General features: G+C 37.9%; 2 protein-coding genes and 1 long non-coding RNA gene across 5 annotated transcripts in view; 2 read left to right on the top strand and 1 right to left on the bottom strand.

Annotated features, from left to right (window-relative positions):
• Positions 1-1,434: 1,434 nt before the first annotated feature.
• Positions 1,435-6,234, top strand: tlcd5b (TLC domain containing 5b). 3 transcript variants are annotated; one of them, XM_085173778.1, is made up of 4 exons: positions 1,435-1,749; positions 2,262-2,453; positions 4,057-4,574; positions 5,914-6,234. In XM_085173778.1, the coding sequence occupies exons 1-4, from the start codon at positions 1,689-1,691 to the stop codon at positions 6,004-6,006; spliced, it is 864 nt and encodes a 287-aa protein (XP_085029904.1). In that variant the 5' UTR covers positions 1,435-1,688; the 3' UTR covers positions 6,007-6,234. The 3 variants fall into 3 exon arrangements, with proteins under 3 accessions (XP_085029904.1, XP_085029905.1, XP_085029906.1); XM_085173780.1 differs by having other exon boundaries at positions 1,716-1,782; XM_085173779.1 differs by lacking the exon at positions 5,914-6,234 and having other exon boundaries at positions 1,439-1,749; positions 4,057-4,741.
• Positions 6,235-6,309: 75 nt separating this feature from the next.
• On the top strand, positions 6,310-11,604 carry LOC146510421 (uncharacterized). The gene is made up of 2 exons (XR_014876407.1): positions 6,310-10,403; positions 10,924-11,604. It is a non-coding gene; the product is annotated as an uncharacterized LOC146510421 (long non-coding RNA).
• Positions 9,550-15,463, bottom strand: part of arhgef12b (Rho guanine nucleotide exchange factor (GEF) 12b) — a 57,838-nt gene continuing 51,924 nt past the window's right edge. Inside the window, exons 34-36 of the mRNA XM_085174302.1 lie at positions 15,250-15,446; positions 13,249-13,321; positions 9,550-13,154 (exon numbers count right to left, since the gene is read on the bottom strand). Coding sequence (XP_085030428.1) covers positions 13,141-13,154; positions 13,249-13,321; positions 15,250-15,446 — 284 coding nt within the window. The 3' untranslated portion in view covers positions 9,550-13,140. The remainder of the gene's footprint in view (positions 13,155-13,248; positions 13,322-15,249; positions 15,447-15,463) is intronic.

Genomic DNA, 15,463 nt, shown 5'->3' with positions numbered 1-15,463 from the left:
ACCTGCCCCCAGAGCGCACACTCCCCCTCTTCTGAAATGTTTAGAGGGTTTTCTAACTACCCTGAGTGCAGTTTTATTAACCACTAATTTTAAAATACATCATTATCATCAATATGTCAGTGAAATTAACCATTTTACAGAAGAACATAGTGTGGCATCTGCTGTTATGTCAACACAGTATGGATAGAGTCTGCAATGTCCAGGTCTGGTGTGTCATCTGCTCATTACATCACAGATTTTGGCCTCTAATCCTGCAGTATCACACATATCAGTCTGCCTCCTCTAAATTATCCCCATTCTGTTTTTAAGTCTTTATTTTCAATCAGTGTCCTATTGATGTGGAAGGCAGTTTAAAGTGCTGATGAAATGCACAGGATGGTAAAAATTAATAAAAACAGACCAGTGCACATCAAGTTACATATAGAGAGACTACTTTACAGGAAGTAGCAAGCAAATGCTAAAAAAAAAAAAACCTCTTTCTCAAAACAACTGGGGGAAAAAACGAAAGCACAAAGATCTGTATTGAAAAGTGGGCTCGAAAGTGGCCTGGCTTGGTGATCTTTTTAGACACTTTCTTATTCGAATGAATGGGGAAAAATTCTGAAGTATTTTGGGAATTTCACAAGAACTCTGACAAATCGCTACCAAAAGTCACATCACAGTATTCCCAAATGGGCTGCAAGAAATGATGTAACATATGTGGGAGCTTTCTCAAAGCTGCGAGACGAGATTTTAGGCGGACGACGAAGAAGAAGAAATTGGATAGGCTCACTTAATTTCAAAGTAAAACATTACTATGTGCAGTTCATTTTGACTAAAAATAGTCCAGGTGTCATAGGAGGAGCTGTAAAGTAAGGAGAGGCTGTGACAGTACTTTTGCTTTATGCAGGTGGAGCTGTATCTGAAATACTGCTGTTCACATAATTGTACAATTCTATCATCCACCCATCCGAGTATCCACTATACAGTTCAGTCACGTATCCCGTCTTCCCATTCACGCTCACATTCCCCAGGCAGTTTAGAACTAACCCTATGCATGTCTTCTTTTTAATTCCAGTTTATGTAAAATCACCTTTTTTAAGCTTCATTTTACTTTTAGACCACAGGCAGCATCCCAAACAGGTAAGACTTAAAAATGTTGAGCGATGGATTTAAAGTGGGTAAACAGTGGGGCATAGTATAGGGGGGAAGTCTGACATATGGGAGTTAAATTAAAAGACAAACAAAAGACATTTCACAGTTAAAGACCAATGAAATCAGCAGGATTAATTGGACAAAACAGCTTAAAAAGTCACAAAACCAGTCCAGAGCTCAAAGAGGACTGGTCCTAACTTCAGTTTTGTGTTAATTTACTATTATGCATGTGCTGCTCTGCAGCCTGGTATCACCCGCCCTGTCCAAAAGCAGGTATGTGCAGAGAAGTGGAGGCTGTAATCCTTTAAGAGGATCAAGTCTGACTTCCAGGGGGAAGGGAAACAGGATCCACTAACTGTCCATAGTAGCCTGCACATGGCATATCTGTCATCTTGGCCGAGTGTGTCCCTTAAAAAAAATGCTGAGCTGACAGAATTTTGATGAAGCGTAAACAGTGATGGAGGCTGAGGCTACCTCAGTGATGGAGTCCATATCTACAAGCATCCTGAACGTGAGGACGACTGAGAGGAGGAGGAGTTAAGGCAAACCACGGCATGACTGTTCTATTTCAGAATATGGACACGTACTTTGGTCAGCAATACCCAGCAGCCACAGGTGCATTATTGCATAAAATCATTTTAAATTAAGGTTTTGTTTCCGAATCTAGCTTCTTTAAAACCTGTTGTTAACACAGAGCTTACAGCACACTGTAATGTGAGGAGATTTTAAGTATTTTTATTAATGCACAAACTGACATTTTATATCATGGCACCCATCTTTAGCTGTGTTGTCATAAGTCAGCAGGTATGCCTTTGCTGCTTGGTGCCCACAAGTGTTATAAAAGTGACGTTTTGAAGAAACTGAAATAATTTGTTTAGTAAGCGTGTCACACTTTACAGTCAAATTTGAGCTTATTATGTCAACACTGTTTCAAATAAGCTTGTTTTCATTGGAGTAAATAACCCATTAACGCTACATGGACTCAGCATCCATCTACAAAGTTAACCTAATATTGTATGTAAATATGTTCAAATATAAAATTGATGCATTACACTTTCAGTGACTTCTTCTTAGATGCAGTCTCATGTAAAAGACCTCAGATGTGTCTGTTCTTCCCAAACACACAGCCATGCCGATGCTGGAGGTCATCTGCAGCCTGATTGGCTGGATGTGTCTCTACTTCTTGTTCGTCTGCACCTTCACCCAGCGGGGACCCGAGTGGAACTGTCGCCTGGTCACGTTGTCCCACGGCGTCCTCATAGTGCTGCTCACAGCCTACGTTGTTTTCGTAGACGGACCCTGGCCCTTCACGCACGCAGGTCAGTGGATCAATAGACATGTTACCAATGCAGTTACAAAGTATAGTTATAACAGTCTACTGTCCTCACTGAGAGTTAACAGGATCAGCAGCATGGCGCTGATGTTCAGCATATTTTAAAATTTAATGAAAAGTAAAGTACAAATCAGTTTGGTGGGTAATGAAGGTGAAACACATCCACGGTCTGCATTAAATGAACCAATAAGTCGGGTAATTAATCACTGAGTGAAGAGATTAATGTAATCAGTCCATGAATGAATCAATATAAGCATAGAGTTTTAATTAGTTTGTGAATTAAAGAAAGTGATTTAAAAAAAATGTACAACTGATTATGATTGAATTTATCTCGGTATAATAAATTAAATTAAAAGTACATAAAAATAGCTGTACCAGGATGGTACATGTGGTCTATAAAGGGCAAAGGATGCTGAAAATGGAGGTACCAGGCAGGGGGTTAAGAGGAAAAGCACAGAGAAAATTCATGGATGTATTAGTGAAGGTTGGTGCAACAGAAGCTAGGGATTGGGTAACATGGAGGGAGATGATCCTCTGTGGTGACCCTTAAACATCCAAAAGATGAAGACAGCAAAGAACCAAGCAGTCAAAAACCTGCAGGTACAGGTGTATTTTTCCAAAAAGTGGGTTTTATGGTACCGAAAAAGACAAAGAAATATATCGAAACCACAAACAAATGTAAGTAGGTTATTGTAAGAAATACACGGGCCCATAAAAAGAGGTCAATTAAACAGGATCCACTCAAAAATACTGCTAACCAAAAAACCCTGACTTATCCAAATGAGCACAATTCAAACTATGATTTAGAGTATTTAGCCTCCAAACCTGAGATCTCTTGATACAGCTTTAAATATAAGGACTCTCAGTTTTATAGGCGACTTCATTATAAACCAGCTTTTTACAGTTTGCCTTTAAATGTGCAGTATACAGAGGTGCACGGTATGCTTTAAACACCTGCACGTTATTTCTCCAAGCACTAAATTTGCATTAAGAATTTTTTCATGTTCATGCATCACACAGCATTGCATGCAAATATCTTGATGCATTCTCAATCATCCAGGAAAGTAAATCTCCAAAACAGAGCAGAATCAACTTTTTGGAGATTTATCACACAGCATTTACTCTCTCATAAGGAGGCTAAGACAGAAGTTCCAACCACTTCACCTTCCTAGGTGGAGCTGAGCATGCAAGGAAACGAGCAATAAATTAAGGAAATAAGGATGCAGCATTTCTGGAGGGGTCTTTTTGGTTAATTGTGTTGGTTTTGCAAGCAAGTAGACAAAGTTAGCAACTGTCTTGTGAACATAGTGGATCATTTAGCAGCTAAACAATCACATGTGTTTCTTGAGAGTTGGTGGAAATGAAAACAAAGCTAAAACTAAATAAATTAAAGTGAATATTGAACATTTTTTCCTTTTAGGTGGACACATTCATGACTTTAATTGAATGCTAATGCTACTTTTTGTCTCTTGGATGTGTGCAGCTCCAAGTGTTTGTTAACCTATTGGTATTTAGCTAGTTGAGTTTTTTTCTCTGACCAATAAAGAAAATGTTAAATACATATGACCTTCTTCTTATCCTTCACCCAGGTACAGAAAACACAGAGCTGCAGAGGTTTGCCCTGGCTGTGTGCCTCGGCTACTTCTTCTTCGACATGGGTTGGTGTGTATGCTACCACACGGAGGGCCCCGTCATGCTTGCACATCATGCTGCCAGTATTACAGGCATCCTGCTGGCTTTGCTGACGGGGGTGTCAGGCTGTGAAACCTGCGGGGTCATCTTTGGCAGCGAGCTCACCAATCCCCTGCTGCAGACCCGCTGGTTCCTCCGCCAGGTGGGCCTGTACGACAGCCTGCTGGGCGACGCGGTGGACCTGCTTTTTATTTTACTGTTTGCCACTGTTCGCGTGGGAGTCGGCACGGTGATGTTCTACTGCGAGCTCACCTCTCCTAGGACTTCAATGATAATGAAGCTTGGTGGAGTGGTTATGTATGGGCTGGCATGGGTGTTCATGGTTGACATAGCCAGATTTGGCTACAAGAAAAGCAAGGCTAAGTATAAAAGGTGGATAGAGAACCACAAACTCAAAGACATGGACAGACAAAAGGTGGGTGGACATTCAGACAAGAGTGAATGAAAAGCTAACGTTCTGTCTAAGGGCTTCAAAAGCTCTAAAGGTGCTATGTACAGCATGAGAATAATAAAAGATCACTAAATATTTTTAATATGCTGTATAGTATGAGTCCCCAAATAAAAGAGAAAAGTTATTGCTTATCATGAGCGCGCTCATTTTAAAATGCCATGGGCTGCTTCATAGGAAAAAGTTGTATTAGCAACAGTCAGCTTTAGTAGTCTAAATGTCTGATGTTTTTGCACGCTTATCCGAAAAGTACCAGCAAATTTATTGCGATGGAACAAAACGTTCATAGCACAGAATCTCCTGGGGTATAATTACAGGAGGAGAAACTCCATTTAAGACATGACAAGTTTAAAATGATAGCTACACTGTGGGACTCGATCCAGGGGCACCTCCAGATTTTCTTCATAGGGGTGACCATATGGGGGCCATTAAAAATATAGGCTACTTGAAAAATATGGCAAAAACGAGAGAAAGAAATGAATTATATGCCTATTTCATTTCATCTATTAAAATTGATATCACTGAAAATAGCAAAACAAAATAAGATTTTGAAATCCATATTAAACCTATTTTAACTGATTGATTTACTGGAAATCTCAACCATCACTTTAATGATTCTCAGCACAGCTGAGCAGAAGCAGCTTAAGATTCATTGTCACAGAATCTAGTTAAGTTTCAAACTTGTTCAGGAAAACAAGCAAGTGTTGGATCATGTAAGAGTGTGAACTGTTGTCTGTCTCTGTGTTGGCCCTGAGATGCACCAGTGATCTGCTTGGTGGAAATCAAAAAGTATCAACCTATAAAGGACTGAATTCAAAGACACTCCTGAAATCAAAGTGAAGAAATTATGGCCTGGCCTGTATTTGTATAGCGCTTTACTAGTCCCTAAGGACCCCAAAGCGCTTTACATATCCAGTCATCCACCCATTCACACACTGGTGATGGCAAGCTACATTGTAGCCACAGCCACCCTGGGGCGCACTGACAGAAGCGAGGCTGCTGGACACTGGCGCCACCGGGCCCTCTGACCACCACCAGTAGGCAACAGGTGAAGTGTCTTGCCCAAGGACACAGCGACCGAGAACCGGCTCGAACCGGCAACCTTCCGATTACAAGGCGAACTCCCAACTCTTGAGCCACGATTGCCTATACAGTAGGCTAGTCCTTTTTGCTTGTATGCATATCGACAGCTTCGGGCCATGCTCCTAATGAGACGACGGATGGTGTGCTGGGAGATCTCCCAGTTGGATTCGTGTCAGGCGAGCGTAGGGGGCTTTTCAGTGATATCAGTTCCTTTATCCTTCAGGAACTGCCTGCAAACCATGGCCACATGAGGCAGGGCATTGTTGTTTGGAGATATATCCATGGATGGATGCATGGCTATACCGACCTTCATTGACCTACCAACAAACTGGCTGTGCAGACTGATGTGACAGGCAGTATATTGATTGTTTGCTCAGAGATTTTTACACCGTTTCATAATGGAGTTATTGTTACTTGCTATTTGGAAAAAGTAGCAAATTATCCCGCTGCGTGAATATACGAATGCTTTGTAGGACATCTCAGCTATTTTCCATTTATACAAAATGTGTCAAACAGTTTGTTTTTTAACTACCATGCGTGCTTTGGAAATCTAGGTTGTATTGTGTTTTTATTTATTTATTTTGAATTATTTAATAATAATTAAATAATAATTTTATTTAATAATAAAATACTAATTTAATTGGTAATTCTGACATCTTTCACACATCCCAAGGACTTTTCAGGGACTGCACCTGTATGAAGAATGATAAATAAAGTGTTTTAATAAAGTTTTAATAAGTGTTTTAAGGTGTTCAGTTAGGTTGAGATTAGAGCTGGGCGATATAAGATTTTTTCATATCACGATATGTTTTTTTCATTTCAGGCGATAACGATATATATCACGATATAAGCCAAATAACTATATTTGTAAGATTTAAATGTGCCGTTGCTCACAAGTAAAATGTGAAATAATCAGCAGCTTGTTTTGATTTAAATATTTATTTCCCATAATAAGTTCAACAGGGTAGATGTGCTTAAGGAACATGAGACTTTTTCAGATAAATAAAGCCAAATATTGCAAACTACACAAAAGCCAGTCGCTAAAGCGTTCAAAATAGAACAAACGAAACAGGCTACTAAATTGACAAATCCACTTAGAAACAAAATATTAATTCTAAAAATAAATCTTAGTTTGTTTTACAGAAGAACAGACAAAATTGACTAACTTTTGTTAATATCAAATAAACTGAGAACTAAAAGTAAATTCTCAATCTCTCCTTGTTGTATAGCTTAGCTTTGCAAACAGTTTTAACAGTTACTTTAGTCTGACAAAAGCCGAATGACGAATTAGCGCTTCCAGTCAGAGATTGAGCATGCACCGCTTTATTGTATTTTCAGACTTGCTTTCGGCACAATTTACAGTGCGCTACTCTGTTTTTGTCAGACTTGAAATAGCCGAAATACCTTCACACTAGGAACTTCTCTGGCTCTTCCATTCGACAATCTCTCCGGCATTGGAACCATCATCTGTTTTTTCTTCGGTAACCTTCGGTCACGCTCGGTTGATTTTTCTCTAGTCGGCGAACTCATTTCCTCCATTGCCCGGGCGGCTCGGCGGCTGGCTGCTTCCCAAACAAATACACAAGTGCGGCTTGGCACTTGTGCTGTACGTAACAAGTCACGTGACGTGACGCTGCGGCTGTGATTGGTTCGGCTCTGCGCTAGTTAATTTGGATTGGCTGTTCTTCTGCTTCTTTTTTTTTTTTTAAGAGGACAAGCGAGATGAGGCTTATCGCAATAGTTTAACTTTTCTATCGAGAAAAAGTTATTTCGCAATACATATCGTTATCGTTCTATCGCCCAGCTCTAGTTGAGATCTGATGGCTGCAAAGAGCATATATAATTCACTGCTCAGTTTTATAATCATCAAACAGTTCTTTGACGCTCTTCCCTTTGGATCTCTCAGAATCTCTTCTAAGGGGACAACTGCACTGAAACCAGGCTTGATATCATAAGGCGGCACATTCACATAGCATTCACATTTTTCCCTTTAATTTAGTCTGAATGAGTTTGAAACATCTTTTTGTTTGAGCTTTGTTCCTTGGGACAACCTTTATAAAGTATAGATCTGATGCAGTACATTGTTTTGGGGAAGAAAAAACATGCAATATAATGTGTGTTTTAATCAAGTTTCATTCAATACTGTAGATACATGTTTGCTATTAGATGTTTTCTGTTCTGTTAGCTTGTTGTTTCCACTGCTGTTCCATCATGTTCGTGTTTTCCTTTGTTTTTTGTGCGCATTTTGTCTTTTTGTTTCCATCTCCATTGGGTTTTATTTAATGTCTGGTGTGTGTGTGTGTGTGTGTGTGTTTTTTTTTAATTCTTTATTTTGCTAGGCCACTGTAGATGACTATATACTAGACCACAAATAGTAACAGTAAATTTCATTCACTAAAACTGAAGCACAAGCTTGTATATGAATGTGGTATATTATATTACCTTCTCTGGTACAGAGAAACTCCATATTATATACTATATACATTTAATAAACATGCACCAAAACCATAAAAACTTAAGTTTCATAAGTCAGAGCACCTGTGAAAACTATCTACAGAGGCCAAGCCTGTTTTGTTTTTAGTTTTCTTTTCTATCAGGATAAAAACGTGCATTTAAATGCCATGAAGTTATTGTGTTGGGCATTTTAATATGGGAAGCGGCCTCTAGAGTGTGTCTTAAGTAGACATTCAATGAACTGTTTTCTGCACTTATTCGCTCTAAGCAGCATGAAGAGGTGAAACTGTACTTTACAAGACTCAATCAAAGACAGCATCTATATTGATGCATTTAAATTAGTCAAATCCTGTAGAGTCCCACGTTAAGTCACCTAGCATCAACTGACAGGTTACTATTCCTTCCTTCTAGCTCTAAAAACACCCGATGATTAGACCCATAATTTAAAATCAGAGGTTTCATAATGGGTCCTTACAAACTCATGTTATACTCAACCTTTGACTGGTTGAGAAACCAGTCAAACGGTATCCCGATACCATAGCAACCTGTCAATCACAAGACTGGTGCATCCTAAACCCTGATTTATTATCCTAATAGGGGATACAAACTAAACATCATGTTCCATTGATGCACATGAAAACTGTTTACTCAATCAATCAGCAGTAGGGTCATTTTCACATAGACTTCTGTACAACAGGACTTCTTTTTGTAACCAGATGTACTGCCCCCTGCTGGCCATTAGGACAAAAACAAGTTTAAGGCACTTAAGCATTCGCTTCACTTTTCAGGGCAAAGTCTAGCTCTCTTTTTTAAGCACAGTCTGTTATCTCACTTCCCCATCAAGATCAAATAAAATTAAACAAAAATTTCCATTCATCTTTTCCTTAATTTTCACAAACAATGAGCTTCCTGTGTCATAAACATGTTAACAGAGTTAATAACAATGTAACAAAAAATATAACATTTAAAATAACATTTATAAAATGGATTAATTCTCCTCTTTTTGAGCAGTTTGTGTTAAAGCATTATATGATAGCATGGTGTAAAACAAAAAGGTGCGAGTAAAAACACGAACAAAATTACTGACATGCAGTCATTGTACAATATACGCCTTTACCCTGAACGCAGTCCAAAGCAGTCATCGTTTTTGCCTGAACATATTTATCCACAAACTGGAGCCGGTGGCCAGTGAATCTATTTTCAGCCCAACCTTAAAAGTGAAGCGCAGATGTCTGCGTGAATATATTTTTATAGTTAAAAACACAGGCTGGACAAAACTGGTTTACTACGTACACTTCGGCTAGTCAACCAAGCATCAACCAACCATCTGAATGATTATTTTAAGAGTTTTTTGTCCATCTGCATTTTATTTTTGAATGATTTTTGTTTGTTTTTTGATTTACTGTTTATTTGATTAGAAGGATAAAACCAATGGACTCCAGACTGGGGACATTATTTTTTTGTTTTGTTTGTTTTTTTGCTACATTTAAGTGCTTCCGGTTGTTTAAAATCTGTGACTGTTTAAGTCAGCTGCTATACAGCACTGCATTGTTATGAAAAATCATACAGAGACAATGGTAACTGGCAAGAGTATAGTAATTAAAGGAATAGAGAAGATGATAATGGACATGCACATAATTAAAAAGGTTTTTTAATGCAATTTTTTCATTTTGTGAGAACAAATCAATTTATCTAGTAATTTATCTTGAGGCAATTAAACTTGTTTTCTAGTGAGATGAACAAGTTATATATTTAGTTAATGCGAGAAAATGAGCCTAGCTTTGCAGCTTTCTGTTCAACTCTTTCCTACATGGGCGTATCCAGATTGGTACGGGGTGTCACTGCCCTTCCCCACTTCAAAGAAGTTATTGTTACTTCCTGGTGTCATCGCACAATTCAGTCACACTGGAAATCTTACAATGTTCAGCGTTACTGCATGAGAGCATGGATAGGAGTGGTTCAATTCAATTCCTATACTGTTACACAGCTGTAAATAATTAAATTATTACCAGTTGCAAAATTAAACATACACACTTCCCGGTTTCCTGTTTGTTTGTTTTTTCTTTTGTATGTTTGCCACACTTAAATATTTCAGATCATCAAACAAATTGAAATATAAGACAAAGATAACAACTAAACACAAAATTCAGTTTCTAAACAAAGTTGTTTATTATTAAGAGAGAAAACCAAACCAAAAGTGAATACACTAAACCTAATAACTGGTTGGGCCACCCTTAGCAGCAACAACTGCAATCAAGCGTTTGCAGGAACTGGCAATGAGTCTTTTACTGTAGAGCTGTAGAGGAATTTTAGTCCACTAATCTTTGCAGAATTCTTGTTTTTCACCCACTTATTGAGAGGGCTTTCCAGCATGAATCCACTTAAGGTCATTCCCCAGCATCTCAATTGGATTTGGGTCAGGACTTTGGCATTTTTGCCCAGTTTCTTTCTTATTGTTGAATCATGACCTCTGACATTAACTTAGATATGTGAAGCCTGCGGTTCTTTAATGTTGTTCACCACTGTTTTGTAGTATAATGGCTCCCACTGTGTTTCACCGGAGTCCTAAAATCCCTCTCCAGACTGATAGATGTCAGTGACTTTGCTACTTAGCAGTTTCTTTAGATTGTAGCATGATGTTGTTGCTTTTTGGGATCTTTTAGCCTGTGTCACTTTGTCAGACAGGTTTTATTTAAGTGATTCAACAGGTCTGTCAGTAATAAGGCCTGAATGTTTGGTGAAACTGAACTTAGCCACTTTTTCACACATGACCAGGTAGGTTTGGAAAATTTTTCTCCCTTAATCAATGAAACCATCTTTTAAAAACAGCATTTTGTATTTACTCAGGTTATCTTTGTCTAATATAAAACTTTCTTTGATGATCTGAAACATTTAACTGTCAGAAATATGCAAAACACTCAGAAATCAGGAAGAAGGGAAACACTTTTTCACACCACTGTATATAAATATAATGAATTATGATCCAGCAACACAGAATCATTTATTAGACTCGCAGGTCATACTACATAAGGAGTCATACTATTATGCAGAAACTTTTATTTCTTGTCTAATTGCCAACTTCTTTTGTAGGATTTATTTTACAGTTGTTTTTCTGTGAAAACAGCTGTAATACAAAAAATATTTTAAACTCTTGCACACATGCATATAATTCTACTATAATATTAGTAATACTGTATCAGGGCACAGGACTGTGAATATGCTTGAAAAGTGTACCTACTGCTTTCTATGCCACTTCTCCTCACTGTATTAATTTTAATTGAATTTTTAGATTCCAGTTGGACTCACCAAGCCATGTTGTTGGTCACTCTGTGCCAGCCCGTTAAAAAAATAATTTAAAAGGTCCCTGTTGGCCTCTCATTATTACGATTAGCCCAGCTGAAGCAGCACATGTCACTTTAGTAATTCTGCCTATTTTTAACTTCATAAGTGGTCAAGATAGGCAAGGGCTATTGGGTATTCCTATAATCTTCACATAATAACAGGAAAACAAAACGCTTCTGAGATAAACCATCTTATTATCTCAAGAAATTACCCTTTAGTTTTCTTGAGACAAAAAGCTAAATCAACCTGCCATCATAAGAAACGGGGATTTTCACCTTTTTTCTTACTTAGGATGAGACGTTCATGTTAATGAATCAAATCGTAACTATAGAAATTATCCCACAGTCAGTGAGAAATTAAAACTTCTAAATCCTCCAATTGATCTCATAAACCCGAGAGCGTCGCAGCTGCAAAGTCAAAGTTAAACCCACATAAAGTTCAATATTAGCACTTATTTGATCAACTGAGCTAAAAGGAACGTCACACTGTTTTGTTTGTATCTGGTGTCACTTGTTAACAACCTACACATATAGTATCTAACACAATAAAAGGAAATTTACAACAAATTCATATTTAGCTTTTCTGATGCTCCAAAATCAGAATAACGAGAATCGTCTTGGTCTTCCTGAAATTGTGTTAATGCAGCAAATACAAGCGTAACATACTGAGCGCAAAGTCCAGACCTGTCAAGTGTGCTAGCTTAGCTTAGCTAAGACTGAAAAGCAGGGAGGAAAACACACCTATCGCCAACTCTAAAGCCCACTGATTTTTTAATATCTTATATTTTAAAATTAAAATAGAAAATACCCAGACAACCACTCGTCACTAGGGAACAATGTGACCGGTGTGATTGCTTTGGCCAATAGCAGACTGCCACAGCTGCCTGTAGTTTCCTCGAAAGAGGCTGTTTTGTCTGCATTTCAAGTGAAACTCATCTTCAAAGTATCTGTTTTTTTACTGCTGAGCAAGTAAGTCTATGAGTCTTTGTACAGAAATCCCAGCATTAAACCGCCTTATTATATTTGTGCTTGTATTTGAAAAATGATTCAGGGTGTAGATTTGTGAGCTTCAGAGTTTTTGTTAGATATTTGATCCAAAGCAGACCATCACCTGCTTAACGTTTAATGCAAAGCTTGGCTAAAAACAGCATTAAATCCCTTCAGGGTGAATTTTATGGTTGGAATGAGTGTTTTAACCTTCCATTTAGGCATTTTATTGGGCACTTGTATATTGACTCTATCTATAATGTAGAGGTTATTTTCTATTGCAGGCTTTTTTGCGTTTTTTGAAGAGGAAAATCTTCCTTCAGTACTGGTCACAGTCATAATGTCTCACTTCTTCTCTGCTGAACGTCTGTGACGTCAGATGGTCGGCTTAGCCTTTTTCCATTCATTATATCCAGTGTTTCAGATCATTTATGCAGTCAGTGATTATTATTATACTAAAAAGTGTCCATGAAAAACTCAGTGATATGTCTCTTCTGCTCCTGCTTTGTGAAAGAGTTTATAGTGGAGTAATTCAGACTGCGACGATGACACCGTCCTTTGAAGTAGGAGATCAGACATTAATCCTTCAGTGGTAAAAGGTGGAGGAAGGTGAGCACGCAGCAACATGAAACTTGGCTCTGACAGCCGAGAGAGCAGGAAGCCTTTCGTCACTGAATCCCATCTGAAAAAATACCAGAAAGAGAGTTTGAAATACAAAACATTAAATTGAGCGCGAAGCTGATGAAAGTGAGATGACTGAGAGAATTCAAACACACCGTTGTTGTCATCCGAGTCTGTGGCTGCATCGCCGTGCGTTTGTTGCAGTTCGTTGTACTTCATCTCTATGTCCTGGAAGCAGATCATCGTTACAGCACAACTGACTGTGGCCCACAGATCAGACACAGATACAGTCAAACTGACAAAATGGGCTTAAATGCAGGAGTCAAAACAGGAATTTAGAAAAAAAAAAAGTTCTCTTAACTTCCTAAGACCCGAACTCTTTCATGGCATGCATTTGTTATTTTTCTTTGCTATTTGGGTTTATTGGGACCTAAAGAACGTAAAAACAAAGAATTACCAGATTTTTTTGTTTTTTTACCTAATTTTTGTTTTTGAGAAAAATGAGATCCACATATGAGGACATTTGTATCAAATTTTGATAGAATAGTGGCAGTATAATGTCCTCGTATGTGGCTATCAGGCCCTTGTAGAGAAAAATTAAGTATTTTGGTCTAGACGTCCCAAAATGTGATGTCCACATATGTGGACACCAGGTCCTAGGAGGTTAATGCAGAGATGGTGATTGCAATGAGACATTTTACCTGTAAATATTAAAGCAGCTATAAACACACACTGGTGTTAGAGTAAGCCTTTAAAAGCACTAACCATTCAATAATTCCCAGAAAACTACATTTTTATTTAAAATCATTAGTTTATTGAATCACCTGGCAATAAAAAATTATGTAATATTAATTTGCACATATGAGATTTAATTTGGATAATATCTGCTATATTCTGCATTTTTAAATGTATTGCTAAAAATTTAATTAATTCATTAATATTGTGCAACTTATTTAGGTTTTTCTGTATATATATTTTTCTGTAACTACATTCCTTGATCCTCATCTCTTATTAACAGACCAGTGGTATGGTCCAGTTCATACCAAAGGTTATCTGAGACACTTATAATAATATGATGATTATATTGTTCACTCAGTTACATTTCGTGTCAAAGTTTTTAAGAATTTAGGAGAAGATACATATGTTAATTACAACTTAAAAATACATTTAAATTACATTACCTGGGGAAAAATCCAGATGTTTTTCTTGTGTTATGTAAAAAAAGACTCAGATGCCAGTTAATGATTTGAATTTCAGATACTCTTCATTTACTGTAGATAGTTTTTTGTTGTTGTTATTTTTAGGCCTGACACTCCACACCATGCTAAAATGTCAAGTTTGATTGATGGCTCTGTGGGAATCACCTTATTGATGCTAAAAATGCTATTTTATTACTATTAGACTGTGTGTAATACGAGATAACAAAGTGCCTAAGGACTGAAGGAAGGACCACTTTAAAAAACTACAAAAATGTCTGGAAGAAAAATATAAATACAAAAAAAGTACACTATGTTAGAGGGTAGAAAAACAAAAGAAAATATAACTAAAGATGTGAGGAGGCAAATACATTTTTGCATAACCTTAATACAAACAGAGAACATGACTTCATTTACTTAGAAGAGCACATCCAAATGCAAACCATCCTCCAGATCATTTTTTCAGGCTTGAATTTATGAAAGAATAAAGTCTGGTTTAGTTTAAGAGTAGCAGGTTTTTCTATGGTTATGTACCAAATTTAAAATGTTTAAAAAACAAACCTGCATCTGGGCTTGGATCAGTCGTTTGTTTAACCTTATAACTTTTGTGTCTGCTTGTTAGGCAGCTGCTGAACATCTAATGAGTAATATATTACTTTTCTGAGCAATGACCCCAAAACGGCTTACTTACTGCATTAAACATTTGGCCCTAATATTGCTGTTCAAGTACAAAGAGACATTAAAAACACCCCAGCATTGCTATCAGATGGTAATTTTGTGCTTTTTAGTGCAGATATATGAAAATCATCCACTGGCTACAAACAGCTGGCAGAGAAAATAGAGATCAGGTGTGTTAGGGCAACACTCTCCAGTAAATTTAACATCACAAAAATGACTCACTGGAGGAGAGACATCCCACCATGTTTAGGTTTTGCGAATATAGAAAGCATGCTAAGGTACCTTGAGATACTGCAGATCGGCCTGTAGGAGGCGCAGGTGGGTCATGAGCTGCCGACTGAGGTTGGGGCCTCCGCCTCCCATCTGCGAGGAGGAAGACAGCAGTTTCCTCATGTCGATCCCGACATCACTTCCAACTCCGACATCATCATCAGTGCTGCTTTCCTCAGAGCCGGGGAAATCCAGGACCACAAAGCCACCTGGGTGGAGATGCAGA

The sequence above is a fragment of the Neolamprologus multifasciatus genome, chromosome 10 (assembly GCF_963576455.1).
Source record: "Neolamprologus multifasciatus chromosome 10, fNeoMul1.2, whole genome shotgun sequence".
Lineage (NCBI taxonomy): Eukaryota > Metazoa > Chordata > Actinopteri > Cichliformes > Cichlidae > Neolamprologus > Neolamprologus multifasciatus.
The sequence above is the reverse complement of the archived record's forward strand: the minus strand, read 5'-3'. Positions and strand labels throughout refer to the sequence as shown.